This window comes from Trachurus japonicus, chromosome 1, assembly GCF_045865225.1.
Source record: "Trachurus japonicus isolate A0001 chromosome 1, Traja_1.0".
In the NCBI taxonomy this organism is placed as follows: Eukaryota; Metazoa; Chordata; class Actinopteri; order Carangiformes; family Carangidae; genus Trachurus; species Trachurus japonicus.
Genome location: NC_140907.1, coordinates 25,055,319 through 25,073,767, shown reverse-complemented (window position 1 = coordinate 25,073,767; position 18,449 = coordinate 25,055,319). Strand labels below are relative to the sequence as shown.

At 42.0% G+C, this 18,449-nt stretch overlaps 1 protein-coding gene across 7 annotated transcripts in view; it reads left to right on the top strand.

Moving 5' to 3' along the window:
* lrba (LPS-responsive vesicle trafficking, beach and anchor containing) overlaps positions 1-18,449 on the top strand; it is a 187,461-nt gene extending 169,012 nt beyond the window's left edge. For 2 of the 7 annotated variants that reach the window (XM_085782186.1, XM_085782178.1), the window contains exons 49-56: positions 1,555-1,732; positions 3,160-3,225; positions 4,889-5,044; positions 7,423-7,590; positions 11,670-11,768; positions 12,439-12,635; positions 16,170-16,321; positions 16,944-18,449. In XM_085782186.1, coding sequence (XP_085638312.1) covers positions 1,555-1,732; positions 3,160-3,225; positions 4,889-5,044; positions 7,423-7,590; positions 11,670-11,768; positions 12,439-12,635; positions 16,170-16,321; positions 16,944-17,034 — 1,107 coding nt within the window. In that variant the 3' untranslated portion in view covers positions 17,035-18,449. Of the gene's footprint in view, positions 1-1,539; positions 1,733-3,159; positions 3,226-4,888; positions 5,045-7,422; positions 7,591-11,666; positions 11,769-12,438; positions 12,636-16,169; positions 16,322-16,943 lie in introns of all 7 variants that reach the window. The other 5 variants (XM_085782169.1, XM_085782161.1, XM_085782144.1 and 2 more) reach the window with 3 other exon arrangements.

Below are 18,449 nucleotides of genomic sequence, written 5' to 3'. Positions count from 1 at the left end.
CTTCACATAAGTCTCAATATTTTGGCTCATTCTTTTCATCCCCCATGTGCCTCCTGTCCTCTCTCTCCCCATCTACAATTGTGGGAAAATAAAGTCTCGGGGTTTGAAAGCATCTCCTCTCTCATCATTAGTGAGGTGTGTGTGAAAGGGAAAGATCACAAGCATTTGTGTGCATGTGTGTTTAGTAAAAGGTTTGCGGGAAAAAGGCACAGCTCCTGGCAGGAAACCTGGGTCTGAGCCAGATTTTCAACCTGAGCTGGAGGCAGAGGAGATCAGCGAAGGAGAGCAATGAGCAGCAGTTCCTGAAGGCGCTGCTTTTTAAGGGCCAAGGAGTGCAGTCAGTGTGCCTGCCTGTGATGGACCAAGGCCCCATGAGTCCCTATTAGTGTGGTGTCCCTGTGGCGCTGACAGCTGGCTGTAGACCACCACCCAGCGCACACATGTACACACAGACACAAACTCAGACTGGTGCTTTGAATACACTTCACTTACTCTATGGGGCAAATTCCTATGAAATGTTTTTATTTTTACTCCACCACATATACTTTTCAAACATAATATTCAGATTGCTGCATTTTTCTGAGTCCCGCCGCAGCCGGTCCGTTTTTCCCTTCAGAACACGCTGTTCTCTCTGCTTTTACATGTTCTTGCTCTTTACTTTCTCTCCATCCTCTCGCATGTGAGTGTGTTGTCAGAGTGTCGGCATCTGCCCATGCTGGTGGTAATGATACTGTCAGTACGTCTGGTTAGCTGTCAGACACACCGGATTTACTCAGGTCTGTTCCTGATGTTAAACACTGATGTTCTTCTTCTTTACACGCGAGGAGGAAAATGGCTCCGTGTTGGAGAGCTGCTTAGTACAAACACTGCGTAAATGGCTCAATGTAAGCTCCTGTCTCACCAGAGGAAACTCTCTGATCGGCCAATGAGATATCTTCTTTATGACTATTTTATAGTGGGTGTCTCATGCTGTGCAGGGTTTATTATTTTCATCAGTATTTACACTTTTTCCATACATTGCCAGGTAGTTGTGAAACAACAAATTATCCAGCATCACTTCTGAAAATTAATTAGTCGTTAGAATCATGTATTGATCACAAAAGGTCAAACATCTCCTGCTTTCTGTTGGAATTTTCTTCTGCTTTTGATTATTGTGATTTAAATGTCTTTGGGATTTTTAAATCAAAGTAAGCTGCCCTCTTTTCTTTTTTTAATTCTTTTTTTCTGACATATTTTGGCTAAAAAAAATCACAGATTGATAGTTAAATAGTTTAGTTGTCCTGTTTTTTCCTGTAATCTTTTGCCTTTTCTGTCCAAACTTTATAACTAACTCTTTTTCCAGTGCATGTCTGCTGCTCACTGCTGTGCTGCTCAAGCTTCCTAACTTTCTGTCTTTCCTTCTCTTTCCTCCCTCTCCCTCTGTTTTTTCCTCGCTAACACCGACTGTGGCTGCGTCCCTCGTTTTTCGCTTTTTACTCTCTTTCCACCACTTTATATCTCCTCCCTGCATCCCGTTGTCCGTCCCGGCGGCCTGAACAGTATCTTCTCCTGCAGACCCCGATGATGTTTACGGAGCAGATGCAGCAGGATGTTATCATGGTGTTGAAGTTCCCGTCAAACTCCCCCGTGACCCACGTAGCAGCCAACACCCAGCAAGGTCTAACCTCACCTGCCATCATCACTGTCACCGCCAACCGTCTATTTGCCGTCAACAAATGGCACGGCCTGACAGGTGAGAGGTTTATGTCCATGCATACATGTTTTTATGTTATCAAAACATAAATGTAAGTGAAAGTGTTTGTTCTGTGATTCTGCATCAGTAACTTCAAGGATTTTTTATTCAGGTGAAATTCATCGTTTGCTACCACAGAATTATTTTCATACTCTCTCTGTTCATCTCTCCTCCACACTTAGTGGTGTTTAATTAATCTAAAGATTGACCCGTCTCTTCTCCACGGGATGGACGTTGATTTGGGAGACAGTTGACTGTGTCTCCTGAATAGCAGTATCAAATGTGACACATGCAGCAGCCAGCATTAGGTCTCACGTCCACCTCCATACATCAGCCGCTCACTTCACAAAACCTTATTTACTCAACATCCATCCTGCCCCGGAAGAAACATTAAATTTGATATCTGTGAATTTATTTGGATGAAGACTGATCGGCGTTCAGTAGAATACGACCTCATCCATGCGCACCACAGACCAGATGGATTAACCTAAATTGTTTAGTGAGCTGGCATAATAAATAAAGATTTTTTCATGCTGCTGTTAGAAATAGAAATATGTGGAGATCTAACATTCAGGTTCAGGCCAGGGGATTTCAAATAGAATCAAACGGTGTTTATGAGCACGTTGAAAGCAAAACTACTTTTCCACTGGATGCAGGTAAAATGAAAATACACATAGTATACTTTAATTTAATGGTATACTATCGGTTGATCAACACCAAATTAAACAACAGTTTGGTGAGATGAAATGTTGAGGTCAACTTCTTCAATGTTAGAATTAACTTCTCTGTGATTTATAGTTTTGTAAATTGAAAGTCTTTTGGACTGTCAATCAGACAGAACAGGCAATATGAAGTAAATATTTTTTTCTGAAAGTTTATAGATTGAAAAGGTAATTATTATTAGTTCATCAGGTGCATTTAATCCAATACATTATACGGTTAATCCAAAATTATTTCAGTAGTTGATATCAGTGGGAACAAATCTAAAATATTAATACATTTTATGATCAAACTGTTGATGGGTAATGAAAATAACCACAAGATGCAGCACTATATCAAACTATCTGATTATTATTCATTTGCCAATGGGCTGAAAAAAAAAAGATCTCCTGCTTTTACACTTGAATCCAGAGAAGTCCATATTTTGAATCAGTTTACCAAAATGTGACAGCTGCCTGGAATCAGCTGTGTAAAGACATGTATATTTTAGCTCACACTTAAGCGTTGAGGAATCATTGTCTCTATGGCCTTGGTGACTTTTTGACATAATTGATGTCTAATTCCTGGAGGAAGTCGCGGGTCGGTTGGTGACACTGACTTTTTATGGTTATAATTTTACAGTGTGTTGTAATGAACCGAAACCCAGCATCTACTTCACAAGGCCACGAGATTACAATATTAATCCAGTCTGTCTTCTTCTCTGTCAGGTCATCAGAGCTCAACGGTGCAGGACCAGCAGTACCAACTTCCTGTGGAAATTGACCCGCTGATAGGTACGCTCTCATTAATGACTGCAAAAGAATCCACACACGCACACATGCATATTCTTTACATAGTGTGAGCTTACATATGCATGGAATGATTTTTTGTGTGGATTTATGTGTGATTCCTGCTGGCATCTTGGTGACTCATGGCAGGCTGCAGTGCTGTGTCCCTGGACAGTAGATTAGAGTTGTTTCTCAGCCTCTGCCCCAGTTCACTCCTCATGATATAGCCCCTGCTCTCACACTAAACCATTTGCATGCAAATTGGAATGCAATGAGCTGTAGCCTAGGCCGGCATTTCATCATCAACCCCCCCCCCCCCACCTTCACCACCACCACCACCCCTCCTCTCCCTCTCCCCGTCGTCCCCTCCCTCCCTCCCTCCGTTTCTGCATCCTCTTTGGTTTAATTTGAGCGGAGGGAAAGGACGCGTGTCAGTGGAAATGAATATGAATGTGGTAATAATGTGTGATTGAGAATGCACGGCGGACGGCTGTCAGGACAATATGGGCGCCTCTCATCCTTCACGACTTGTTGATGAGCGGGAGAAGAGTGCCGAGCCGCAGTGATGTATGGGATTCAATGGTGGAGCAGGGAGAGACCAGCCTCTTCTATCTCCTCCCGCCTCCGCCTCCAGTCGCTTTCCTGCAGACTCTCGCTGTCTCGCGCGCTAACTGCAAAGGGGCTGTTCTTCCTCTGTGAATGTTGTGGTCACTCTCTGTCTCATGAGACCTATCCCACATACGCTTTTTTTTTTTTTTTTCCTAGCACTTGACTACTGAAAGAAACCAGGCTTTATTCTAACATATTAATCCTTATTTGCACGTAGTGTTTCTCCTAGCCCCCTGTGTAAAGTCAGGATAAAGAAATGTTTGTGCATCATTGTTTATACATTCAGTGCATGTTCTATAGACGCATTTCAGTGGGTGTATGGTGTCGGAGACTGCACATTTCTCAGGATAATTATATCTTTTAAATCTTTAATATTTTTTATTCTATCATTCGACAGTGTTGTTTTCTCCTACCTTGCACTGAAGCATATATTATGCTCTAAATAATATATTTTTGTGTTTGTGGGGGAGTCGGTGAGTGTTTTGGGGGGCAGTCGGGGAGATTTTGTGCTTGTCAGTAATATATTTACACTGTTTGCATTCCTGGAGGAGTCTGAGCTAAACACAGTAAATTGAGGATGAGTGCTGAGCCAACTGTGGCTTTGGAGAATGTTAAAAATGGGCTGAAATATTAGTTGCAGCAGGTATACTGGACTTTCTCAGTTTCCATACTTAAACAAGCCTCCTCGACACCTGTTCTCCAGCACTTTTGACCCCAACAAATAAGAAATACTTCACAACGGACACAGCTCTCCAGAAAAGAGAAAAGATAGCACTTACGGAAGAGAGAATGTCAATAAATTTGCTCTCTAAGTAACCACAGGCTAAATTACACAAGCAGGATGAATTTGCAGTGTGTGCTCTGACTCGAGTGGAGCACATATATTGTGAAGACTATGCACGCTTTGTCATCGCTCTGACTGTTACACTCTCACGGAAGATGTGAAGTCCTGTAAATCTGTCCTCCAGGATCTTTCTTTTTTTCAGTGCTCTCGCACAAATCTTTGCACTGCACTGTGAAGCTTAGATTTCTCTCCTCTGCTCTCCTCTCCTCTAACCAGCCAGTAACATGGGCAGTCACCGTCGGCAGATCTCAGACCTGCTGGACCAGAGCATTCAGATCAGCTCGCAGTGTTTCGTCATCACAGCCGACAACCGCTTCATCCTTCTGTGTGGCTTCTGGGACAAGAGCTTCCGGGTTTACTCCACCGACACAGGTATGGTTTGTTCCCAAACAACTTGCACATCATGTCATCTCCACTTCAACCCTTATTTCAATTCTGCAGATTTGTCAGCATTCTTATATAATTTCTCTTTGATTTCACATATAACATGAAACACTCTGCTGCTTGTTTTTGTGTCTCAACAAAAACCCAAAACACATTTATTAAAAACCTAATTTGCCCTGGTTGATACTTGTTTTTGGTTGGAAGAGGATCTATGAGTTTCACAACCTCACAGCTCTCAAGTAACACGTCCAGTATGAAATTAGGGGCACATGTAGCTACATGCCAGAAATAATGAACCCCACAATATTAAATCTTTGCAGTTGTATGTGGCTGCATGGTGCTACTATAAAACTGGTTTTACATTCATGTTATACCTGAAGCATAAAGACTTCCTGTTCTCGTCTGGTGCCACTCTCGGGGCCATGATGTCACAGAGAACATGAGCTGTTCATAAAGTCGTGAGCAGATTGCTTTGAAATATGAGGAAGACATTAAAGGAATTAAGCTCTTTAAAGTTAATGAAGCTCCATGGGCTTTCCTCTAGCACCATCCTCAGGACACTCCTCTTCCTCTCAGCCCCACAAAAAAAATAAATCATCCTCCTCATGTGTTTGTCCGGTGCTTTTGTGTTATGTCATACAATGAATATTGCAGCTGCTTGCAGCCTTTTAGTATTGACATATTTCAGATCCTCACTTTAATAAACAGTAGGGTTTACAGTGTGCTGTTGGTTCATCTCTGCTTTACTCTACGGTGCTGCACTGGACTGTAGCTGTCCCAGTGCAATTGTTAAAAATTCACACAATTACATGTAGCAGAAAGGCTCTTTATTTTCTTTTGACTTCCTCTACCAGTTGGAGGCATGTGTGCTGTCAACACCTCTTTGTAGCTGCATATAACATCAGCTGTTCACTTTGAGATTCTTTCGGCTGTGGCACAAAGCTCTGTTCGCAGGCTTGAAGCCATTTTGTTGAGCCAATTGATTTAACTGAGTGAAGTCCAGTGTGAGTTTTATTTTCAATGTCCAGAAATTGTAAAATGTTAATAATGTTTTTCTTAGTATAACTGCAGTATATCTTGAAATATTATTTACCTTTGAATTTGAATACACTGTACAGTCTCACAGTGGTATTGTGTGTCTGATACTTGCATACACACGGATGAATACAGACATTTTACACACACAGCTCACACACATGGAGACGCCATCAGGTCAGGGGTCCTAAATGAAACTGTCTGAAGCTTCATCTCTGTACCCAGCTCCTCAACTCTCCTCCCCAGCCCCATTCAGAGTCCTCCACACATCTATACAACAAACCCCCGATTCAATTTCTGCAGGCCAGGCCCTCTCTGTCTTTTAAAGGAGGAGGGAGGGAAGGAGGGATGGGAGCACAGAGATAGCTCTATTGTGCGACTGCCACCGGGGTGTACGACTGGAACGTGAACACAGTATAATCGCACACGCTCAACAGCTGCCACCAAGGGTCCCTAAAGCCCCCAGGTTAAAGAACTCAGGGATTTTATCAATTACAAGACTTGATTGGTACACGTGCACAAAACACATAGCCTCATACGCATGCGTGCACACACATCCAATTTAATTTGTCTCTGTGCTTGCAAGTATGTGTGTGTGCGTGAGCAGATGAGTTCTCAATACGAGGTTCATGGTAGCTATTATCGCTGCAGCCATCATTACATATTTTCAGTGTTTATAAATCTGTCAAACATTTAACATCTTTGATGTCTCTGTTCTTCTTTGGGAGTTTACCCAGTGATCTGCCCACTTTCATAATAATCCTCATCTTTTCACCAAGAAATGGCTCAATTATCCAGTGGACAGTGATTTTGACTCGCAGACAGAAATGTCATGTGTTGCACACTATTCACAGTTTGACTGCAGAGGTCACACCATGAGGAGCATAATGAGTATTAGACAGCTAGACAGTGGAGCTGTGGTCTGGAAATCTGACAGCAATTACCCTCTTTACATATACACATGGACTGCACACTGCATAATGCACACACACACACACACACACACACACACACACACACACACACACACACACACACACACACAGAGTTGGAACAAAATATTTATTCTTGTCTGGGAATTAGTCAAAGTCTGATCTTGTAGTACAACTAGCCAAGCAGACAGATGTACAACAAACACATAGTGTAAAATTCAAAGTGGTTTCTAACAACACATTTCTGATTTATTAATTTATACTCACATTTTGTGTGTGTACTGTATGTATGTGTATATGATATAAATTTAAAATGTATTGTATGTGTTTCTATATAAATATTCAGCTTGCAGACAAATTAATACTGATGTTTAAGAACATATGTGTGTTCTTTTACAGGCAAACTGACTCAGATAGTGTTCGGGCATCGCGACGTGGTGACGTGTCTGGCTCGCTCCGAGTCGTACATCGGAGGAGACTGCTACGTCCTGTCAGGCTCCAGAGATGCCACCCTGCTGCTGTGGTACTGGAACGGAAAGCACTGCAGCATTGGAGAGAGCCCAGGCAGTAAGTACACTGGCAAAACCTGGCCTATATGTGAACACACACACAGCTATTCTCTGAGTGCTCACTCTCCCAGACAGTTCTGACTCTGTGATTTACGGCCTCCTTCTGTAAAGTAACAACTAGTTTCGTCTGACCAGGCCAGGCCTCCTGCATACAGATTGGATTTCGCGGCACTGTCGCACCAGGAACAGCTTTCGATAATGTGTTTGAGATTGTGTGTGGGTTTCTGAGAGCAGATATTGTGTGTTTGTGGGTGTCCGTGTGTGTGTGTGTGTGTGTGTGTGTGTGTGTGTGTGTGTGTGTGAGAGAGAGAGAGAATCTGTCTTTAATGTTAGTGAAAGTGAGAGCCACTTAGAGACGTTAAATGTGATGTTGGGGGTCGTCGGCCAGCACGTGAAAGTTCACCACCATCTGAGGGCCACGGGGTCACGCCAGTCGATAAAAGTGAAAAATGTCATGGGCCTCCCTTATGTTACCATAACATATGGCATTAGCCATGATCAAAGGCTTGCACACACATTGCTCAGTACTTAGCCCGCTCTGTGCTAATTTGGTCAGCGTACATTGTTGTTAAGTGATCCATTACAAATGGGCTGAAATTTATGACAAATTGTGATTTGGTTAATAAGCTACACTGGTTTTTGATTTGGGGGATGGAGCTTGGATGAGCGTTTGTCACTTACCTCATGTACGCTGATGTGGGACGCTGGAATCCAGAGACAACATTTTTATTCCCACAAGTTAATTCATAAGGATTTCCAAACTATTTCTAAGGAGAGAATAAATAATTCTAGGGTTAAACATAAACCACATGAACTTTCTCTGGTCTCATTTTGTATTATTTATTTCTGTTTCTTGATGATTTTATTTTACTCAACAGAGAACATAACAAGTAACGACTTGATAAAATGTAGGAGGACTTCGTAGTGAAGGATCAGCCACAGATTTTATTTTATTAGCTGATGTTTCAGCAGCACTGCTGTGTTGTTGTCACTGTCACAACCTACACGTCGTCATTGACTGGATTTGACTGAATGTTGCAAGGTTACACTAAGGTTTAGATTAACTGAGTCAAATGACGGCATCACTGCGTAGATCACATCGGAAGTGCGAGTTTACCTATACATTTATAAGAAAACACGGTCATTTCATTGATTCATGGAATTATTATATGGCTAAAGGGTGTGTGTTTGCATTTGTGTGTGTGTGTGTTTGTGTGAATAGACATGCATGTTTTGGACATGTTCTGGTAAGCGTGTGTGTGTGTCAGTCTAACCTCAGCTGGCTCAGTGCAGTCACCAGGCTGTAGCTGGAGGAGCAGACAAAGCAGTCGTCATTTCAACCCCTCACCGCCACAATGTGATGCTCCATTGCCCCAGACCACAGGAGGCTCTTCCAGACATGAGGCCCTGCTGTAGACACACACACACATGCACACACACACTCTCTCTCCAACACACACACACACACACATACACACTCTGACACACTCACCCTCACATGTATTCACAAAATACATACAGACAGCAGCCTTTTCTTTATTCCTCTTCCAAAAAATGAAACACTTTCAAGCTTAGTCTCCACATTCACTTGTAAAGGAGCACATGCACGCTCAAGCACACATACACACACACACAGACATACACACATTCCTTTTCATGCATAATCCTCTGTGAATATCCCACTCACTTCATAAGCTTGACACAAATGCCTCTGAATGGCTGATATGCACATGTACACACTGACCTACACGCACTTGGAAATGTGTTTTCACAGACAGCACTGCCATCTGCTGGTCACCGATCAGATGACACTTCCCATTAGTTCTTGTTTTAAATGGACTGAACTCTCGGAAGTGATGAAGAACATTTTCGGTTTAGTTATGAAAGCACCAGCAATATAATAAATAAAATAATTTGTTCCACTATAAATGTTGTTAACATGTAGTAGTAAACACGTTTTTGTATTCACACCATCATGTATTTATTCTCAAATATAAAAACACACACAGTCACACACACTCAGGGCTTGTGGTTTAATAACACGGTTGGGTCAGTGTCAATGAATTCACTGAGGTCAGACTGTTGACAACAGGTCACAAATGACTTGACACATGTTGTGACTTTTAGTACACAACCCTACACACACACACAGACACACACAGATACACACACCTACCTACCTCGTCCACACTTGTCCAGCCAGTTGATCCCCTCCTCAGTGTCTCAGCTTCAGTGTAACACTGTAATCGGATGCAGCCCCGATTCAAAACAAATGGCAGCTAGAGGCTCAGAAAGGTGAAGAGATACAGCAATAAATCAGATTTATTGATCCTTTTGAACAAAGTCCAACGTCATTATTAAATCCACAGATTTAGAGAGTCGGACTCAGCTGTGGCCACCTGGTTTGACCAGAGTTTTTGCTGCTATTTGGGACTCCGGATGGAAATTAGCATTGCTGCTATAATCCGGCACATTTACATGTTTTTATATGTTCATTGATGTGCACTGTCCCACCCAAATAAACAAATAAAGTATATTGTAAGTATAAAGCTATTGAGCAAAACTGGATGTAGAAAGTTTAAAATGCATGTCAGGTTAATGATTTTTTTACTATGGATATCCCACTCCAATTCAAACATGGATTAGCTTTTCCTTTTGTTTTTAGATTTTATTAATTTTTTTTTTTTTTTTCAAACAAGCTATTTTTCAATCACACTCTATTTATTTATTTATTGAAATGTCCCCTTGGATTCAGTCGTCTGATTATTTTGAAACACTGCCTCAGTCTTCACATGTGTCAGGATTTAAACTTGCCCTCTACTTTGCCTTTTTTTACAAGGGTTCAGTGAGCAGTGTGTGCTGTATAGAGTCTTTCTGCTAAATCTAATTAAGGCTTAACAGTAGCTGTGGCCTTTGTGAAAAAATATCTGCCTTATTAGTGAACCTGTGTTGAGTTTATGCCATATAATTGAATTAAGGAGAGAAAGTGCATTAACAGACTCCATATTTGAAACCACAATAGTACTTCATAAAAAATATTGTATATTCCTGCGTTTTATTGTAGGAAATTAAATGGAAGTATCTATATTGAACTACATTTCCCTATAAGTATAGAAGAGTGTTACAAAGCATTACAACTTGAATCATGTACTGAGTGTCACTGCTGTGCTGCTGTTTTTGAGCTGAACTTGACCTCTGACAGAAGAGGAGAGGGTCACTAAAGACAAGGGCCCCTTCCTGAGCAATAAACCCTGATGAACCCCAAGCTCCAGTTCAGGGATGCTGCCTCACTACTAAACACACACACACACACATTTCTGCTGGTCTCCAAAGTTCTTCTGTTTTCACACTCCAATTGGATGAAAAGTTGGGAAACGGCATCTGTTGTCCATCGATTCATTTGTTTAAAAAAAGAAAAAAGAATAATGCTGAAAAGTCGAAACTCCATGCCAGTGTGCATTTGTGTGTAATTGTGTGTGCATGCGCGCACGGGCGGAGAAGCAGAAAGTGATTTTGTTTTGTCGCTCGGCCTGACAGCTCAAACCAAAACAAAAATCACACACAAACTTCATGGCTTGGACCATAGCGCGCTCTCTCTCTCTCTCTCTCTCTCTTGCTCCCTCTGGCTCTGCTTCTCTGTCTGATGCAGAAACATCTGGATCCAGTGAAGGCGGTCATGGGGAGAAGGTTTTAAAGATAGGGAGAGGCGGTGGGTGACAAGTGCTGGAGAGGGAGAGAGAACGAGGGGAGAAATGTGTTTGCAAGATAACAGGCTGAAAAGTCTGTGCAACAATGCAGATGTACAGATGCTGCCATGAAGAAGCAGAAAACAAACACAGTCTGAGCTGAACATATTAATGACCTTCTGGTTTTTGTGTTTAATTTCACACATCATTGTGTCTTTTGTACATAGTGCTTTTAAAAGAACAGCAGAATAGAACTTTTTCGTTCCTGGAAACACAGAGTTAATGAATATGTTTTTGCTTTGTGCTCCCTCTAGTGACCAAACGTGGATATACACTTTTTGTGTTGCTGTTGGTGACACCCAGATGTGTTTTCTTTGTGTTTTCCCAGCAGAGTTCATCACACCTCGAGCCATCCTAACTGGCCACGACTGTGAGGTGACGTGTGCGAGTGTGTGCGCCGAGCTGGGTCTTGTCATCAGTGGTTGCAAAGGTAAGACTCGAGTGTTTGGCCTGAGTTAAAGCAGATATCATCGGCACGGCCGTTTCGGCTAATGCTGTGTTCAAGGCAGGCTTTTGAAACCGTAAGTTACAGCTTCAAGTCACAACTACGACTTGGTAGCGTTCCAGGTAACCCGTAGCTCGTGTTTTTACCGTCCTGTTGTCTGTGAAAGTTCCCTATAACGGCCACTCGTAACTTTCGACCCGTGAACTCGTACCAGATCGAACTGGTATGACTTCACAGGAAGGAAAAACACAAAGTACGAGTTTCCTTGAACGCACCATGAGTTAGCAGCCCCCGCCCTTGTCAGGCATCAATTGGTCCTCGTGCTACGTCACCACATTCACGCGCATCCCTTGGCTGCACACACAGCCCTTCATGCCGTTCTCTCCCCTCATTGGATAACACTTGTATCCCACAAGGAAAATTTTCTCCTCGGGTTACAGCAGAGCAGAGTGACGGAGAGACTCGTGTTTAGGCTGAAATACTTCATGTAAGTGATTGCTGACGGAAAATAGGACTATTTAGGACTTATATTAACAAAAACATTCCACTGATATCTGCTTTAAATGAGCTGTAATTAAGATTTAAACTTAATCACAAGCAAATAATGCTGATAAAATGTGTTGCACACTGAGCGTCTCCTAACATCTTTTTGCAGAGGGTCCTTGTCTGATCCATTCCATGAATGGGGACCTGTTGCGGACCCTGGAGGTCCCGGACCGCTTCACGCGGCCCCGCCTCATCCAGTCCTCCACAGAGGGACACTGTGTGATCTATTACGACAAGGGACAGTTTTGTCTCTTCAGCGTTAACGGCAAACTGCTGGGACACATGGAAATAGAAGACGGCATCAAGGTGAGGAAACGTAATTCTGCATGTGAATGAGCCTGCGCACATGTGTGTCTGCACCACATCAGCGTGGAAAAGCCCTCGCACTGATTAATGCCTTTCTTATGTTTGGAGATGTGAGTGAGGTAAAGGTCGGCTCGCCTCGGGGCTGACTACAGTTTCACATCTCTTTTATTCCCCCTCATAAGCATACACCAGAGGAAACGCTGCTTTTGATCCAGAGCCCCGTTGTCAGGTCAAATTGCGTCGGCAGCAGTGGTAGAGAACATTCCTGAGAAGTGGTCAGCTCTGGACACCAGCACCATTAACCACCCTCCGGCGCAGGACGACACATTCCCCATTTCCCACATTTCCTCCCTCGTGGCTATAGTGACACAAGATAGCGGCTACTGCCTTTGGTTTCCCGACCCGTTGTTTCCGGTTTGGCCTGGGAATTGTAAGCTCGCTCTGACAGACAGCCACACGCCTGGTTCCTATTAAGAAAGCTCTCTGGTGCCCAGGCCTCTAACCTAACAACCAGCCTTCTCCTGCATGAAGCCACAAGTAGGATATAACACAGTGTATACTGTAAACACAAATATAACCCGTGATTAATGACCACACACACACAGTCACATCCTGACTGAGTGCTCTGTGATTTGTTTGTAAGCTTTTCAGAACTTTATTCGTTCATTAAGAGACATTAATGATGCTTCGGATACCTGCAGAGGATTGTGTTTTTTCCCAGAATTCCCTCAACAGATGTGAGGCTGTGACTTGGGAGCAGTACGTACCACTGTCGGCCTTGTCATCTCTCCTCTGCTGCTGTAAATTCCAGCCATGTCAAATGGCATTAGGGAAATCCTAACATCTTTGAGTGAGGCTGTTAGGGTCTCAGCCCCCCACCCCCACCCCAGGTCTGAAACTCCAGCAGTATTTAGTGCACTCGTGTACTTACCAGAATCAATCTTCTCAGCCCTCGGAGCCTCAGCACAGTATGGCTCCTAGATAAATAAGTGTTTGTCCTGGCCTGCAGTATCCACTTAGAAAGAGACAGTAAAACTGAGAAAGAGAGAGAATGAATGCACTGTGAATTTACAAGGGTCTGGAGTCAGAGGTTAGATGACAGGCTAACAGTCGGCATCCTCGTCTAATAGCAGAATCAAGTGACAGGAGCCATACTGAATGGATTACAGTCTTTTAAGTACTAGTATAACTCAGGCAGTGTAACCATTCCAGAGTTTTTTTTTCCCTGCCTGCGTCCATGTTACAGGGGCATTAATAGCGCCATAAATTAAAGTTTTTACCTTCCTGAGTCTCAGAATCCACCCACCGTTCCCCGAAAGAAGTAGGAAATATGGGCTTCAAAAGTGCATGTGTTTCTGCTGCAGTCATTTTTTAGTCATCCGAGCCCGGGTAGCCATCTTAGCTCCCACAGAGCATCGGCCATCTTGTTTGACCGCCCAGTGGCAAAGGACTGATTTATAATGTCTGTCTGCAGCCTCCTACCTGGCCGGGCTGACATGTCTGCCAGCTCTCCTGCCTCCTGCTGGGCTGCAGTAAGGTCATGGACTCCGTCAGTGGATACACAAAGTACATTAATACAACACAGTAACTGGTTAAGTTCTCATGGGCCTTCAGTTTTTTTGTTTTTTTTCCTTCTTCTTCTACTACAGTTATTGTGCGATACGTCATCTATTCATGCAGTTGTCAAAAAATAACTACCTTCAATTAATGATATTCAAATCAGCACCAATATTTTTTTTTATATTAACAAAAGAGTTTATGACTTTGTGTGACATGGAGGGGATCGCCAAAAATAATTACCATCCAGTTCCCAAAAGCTCTACAGAGCGTTTTAGCTTCTTTTAGCTCATAGTTTTGATTTTATACTGTTATGGTTCAGCCTCATTTCCAGCAGCATTAGGAAGTTTTCAGTTTAACATATTTAATGACAGCACTGTACACAACCTGGCCAATGTCAGGCAGCAGAGGAAGTAGCTGGTGAACACATTTGACAGCTGTACAGCTGTTTTCCCCATGACTTGGTTGAGACCAAAACAGAGCTTAAAAGAGAATTTAATACATGACTCGTGTTCATCTTGTGGCCAAAAACAAGACTCCAAAAGAACTTGCTGTAACTTATCGTAGGTATAATGGATCACAAATTTTTCCCATGTACCCTACACACTACAATTCAGTACATTGATCATGATTGTCTGAATGGAGCATTATCTTTATCGTTGTTGTCAGATTAACTCTTAATGTTGATACACAAGACAGTTACTGTACACACAGAGCAGGCCCACACCGTACAAATCAAAACAGCTCTGCACTCGGTCATGCTCCATTCCCAGCCATTTTGGACCATGATCTAACGTGGCAATTAGGCTGGATTGATTCTGGAGTCAGTGCTGCCAGTGAGTGCATCATCGTGTGCCCGTTTCATATGTGTCTATGTGTGTGCGTACGCCTTCGCATGCGAGTCTGTGCCTATCTGCAGTGCGTGCATCATGAGAATGAGAAACAGATCTCATTTAATTCAGTGTGGTAGGAAATTCCACAAAGTGTTTTTTATACAAAACATTTGCCTAATTTAGACTTGTACTTTTTCTTGGTTCAATCCAGTGTGTGCAGCTCTTGAAGGGTTATTTATGTTTTCCTTAGTCAAGTTTCTTGAAAATGACTTGTTCCAGCTTCAGAAGTGAAGTTGAAGTTTCATTTTCCCATTTAATACGAGCTTGATTCAACACACATGCTGGCGATGATTGAAGTGTCTCTTGCCGAATCACTGCAAAGCGGCTGCAGCTGAAAAACGGCCGAGCTCGGTGTCATAAAACCGCAAACGAGAAAAGCTCTAAATTAGTGTCATTTGCTGCTTTTAGAACTTATATTCTGCCTCGTCATTTCATCAGCTACGGTTACTCGCTGATTGATGCTTCTGACTGTTTAAGTTTCAGCTTCCACTATGCACTGTGCACATAATAGACTCCAACACACGACTTGATTTGTGTACGTCTGATTCCCGCGGGACCCATTCAGCTGTTACAGTTTGCAGGAAAAGCAGATGAGACGAGTAAATCTCCGAGCCTCGCTGTGGGGAGCCATCTTTGTTGCAAGTCAGTGTCTGTGTACAGAAAGCCCTCAAGGATAGCACCACTGACCTGGGATATTTTGTTGGATCACATGACCTCACAGTGTGAGCTTTACTTTTGACATGAGAGATAAACTGGTCCCAGCTCACCAGTCCTATTCGGAGACAATTTATGCCTGTGGTTCCAGGTTGAATACTGTAGCTCTGCTGCTTTTTCTGTTTCGTTTTGTTTTTTGGGGTTGGGGGCGGATGGGCACTGAGGGGCAGTAAAGAGATGATCCAACAAGTCAGGTAGTGTAGAAACTGGGGCACCTCCCAATGAACCGTATGCTTTATCACTGGAAAACTAAAAGCAATGCCAAATTCTTATTTCATGTAACGGTTGTTGTAAATGTCGATTGTGTGTGAGTTTCCAGAAGCAAAGAATAGAAAGTTAAACTCTCTCTTTCTCTGTGTCTCTTGGACAGGCCATGCTTCTCAGTCGTGATGGTCAGTATCTGCTGACAGGTGGAGATGGAGGTGTAGTGTCTGTCTGGCAGGTCCACAACCTCAAGCAGCTCTTCACCTACCCCGGCTGTGATGCAGGAATCCGCTCCATGGCCATGTCACATGACCAAAGGTAACAAGCGCACATGTAAATGCATAATGTAAGTACTGTATGAAGGGACCAATGGTGGAAAAAGTATTCAGATCTTCCACTTCAGTGAAAAAATCAACAATACCACAATATAACAATAGCAAATGTATAAATCTTTGATTAGTAAAAGTTTGGCATTCACTAAATAATCAAAGTTAACTGCTTATAGCAGTGACTTTTGAAGCATGAAGTATACTTTTTTCCTCTTATATATTGAAGAAGTGGAATTTCTAAGCTGTAAAATGCCCTGCAAAATTCACTTGGTTGATTCTACAGTCTCACTTGGTGGCTGATATTTAATTTTTGAGTTTGTTTTACCTTGTTCAACCATGTTTTTATTTTACTTTATTTTATTTACTGTTATTTTGTAAGTCACTTGTGCTCACAGTGAATATTATTCAGAAAACGTTGGATCTACCTGCAGCATTATACTGCCTTACACTAAATAAACGTAATGCTCCATCTGACACGCAGAAAAGTAAATGCTTCAAATAGAAGTGACGTCATCTCAATTAAATTCCTATTCACAACAAATAAAAATCAAAAGACGTATTGTATTGAAAGCAAACAAAACCTCATGATGTTCTGTCCTGACTCTTCTCAGGTGCATCATCACCGGCATGGCATCTGGAAGTATCGTGCTCTTCTACAATGACTTCAACAGGTGGCACCACGAGTACCAGACCAGGTACTGAGCCGACGACAGCAACGACAATGTGACTGACAAAGTTGGACACTGATGAAGAACTCTTATTAAAGGCACTATTCTGTCTATCCTGATATCCTGAATGTATCTCACAGACAAAAAAAAGAAAAGAAATCTGTCCTGTTATAGTAAAAGAATCAAACTATTTTTAAAAAGGGGCATTGCTATATTTTGTAGATCAGATAGAAAATTTTCATATAAATCATAGGGTGGGGGTTATGTTATTGTACGGTTAAAAACAAATCTATTTTTAGCTGTAAGAGTCTATTTTCATCTCCTCCAGAAAAGAAAAGAGGGATTTATGGGGAGCTAGTGAAAACCTTTTTCTCTTGACTTAAAAATCCAAATATTTGTGTACTTTAGGGTGAGTGATTTTTTTTTTCTGTAGGTGTGTATGTGGGGAATAATTATTAAGCTATCATTCAATTTTAACATTTTGCCATTTTGGCAGCACAGTCGTTAGATATATGTTTGAATAAATAATTAATGTATTGGACAGAAGGATAAATGAAGAGGGAATATACATATATATAAATGTCTATATATATACTGTTTAAATGTAGTCTTTCATATTTAAGATTTCCATTCCCTCTGTACCTCCGTGCTTGCTAAGAGATTGCGTTTCTGTGCATGGCTCACTACTCATAGAAAACACATCAGCGCAGACTTATTTTGTTATCATTTTAATAATTTAACCATCAAAAGCACAGAACTTCCCTGCATCGGTGATGTTGGAAATGAGCTTTAGGTAGAGGACGTCAGGACCACCATATTGAGGATAACGGTTCTTTCACATTGACATTTCTGAATGACTGAATACGCAAGCGGTGACTCCTTTTTTTTTTCTTTTCCAAAAATTGATTAATATCAGTGGTGAAAAGAGTGTGAGGGTATGAGATCAAAGTTTTGTACTACTTTACTATTAATAAATACTCATGTCATATCATACCGAGTGCCCACACCAGCTTAGCATCTTCAGAGTCCTCTTTGAGTCCTGTCTCCAGAGCAGCTAACAGCAAAGTGAGATGTGCAATGAAAGGAAGGACTTGCTGCGTTTCAGTCTGAGGTTCCTTTTTCTTTATTTTTCTCTTCATCTCAAGCAGTCCAGATCACAGGATGAGTGATTATGTTAAGATGTGACTCAGCACTAAAATGACAATGAGACATTTTCCTTTGATCCTCAGTAAAAAAAAAAGACAAAGAAAAAAAATTACGTCCACTTGTATCTTTGATTTTTGAGGAAACATTCCTTTTGGCGTTTGAGCTTTGGTGTGGTTTAAATCTCCAGTTATATGACATCTATTGTTATCTATCAACCATTTTCTTTTCTTTCTTTTTTTGCAATCATATTGGAGTGTTTTGTGTGCTGAGTTCTGACAATAAAATGGAATTTTATAACTTGAA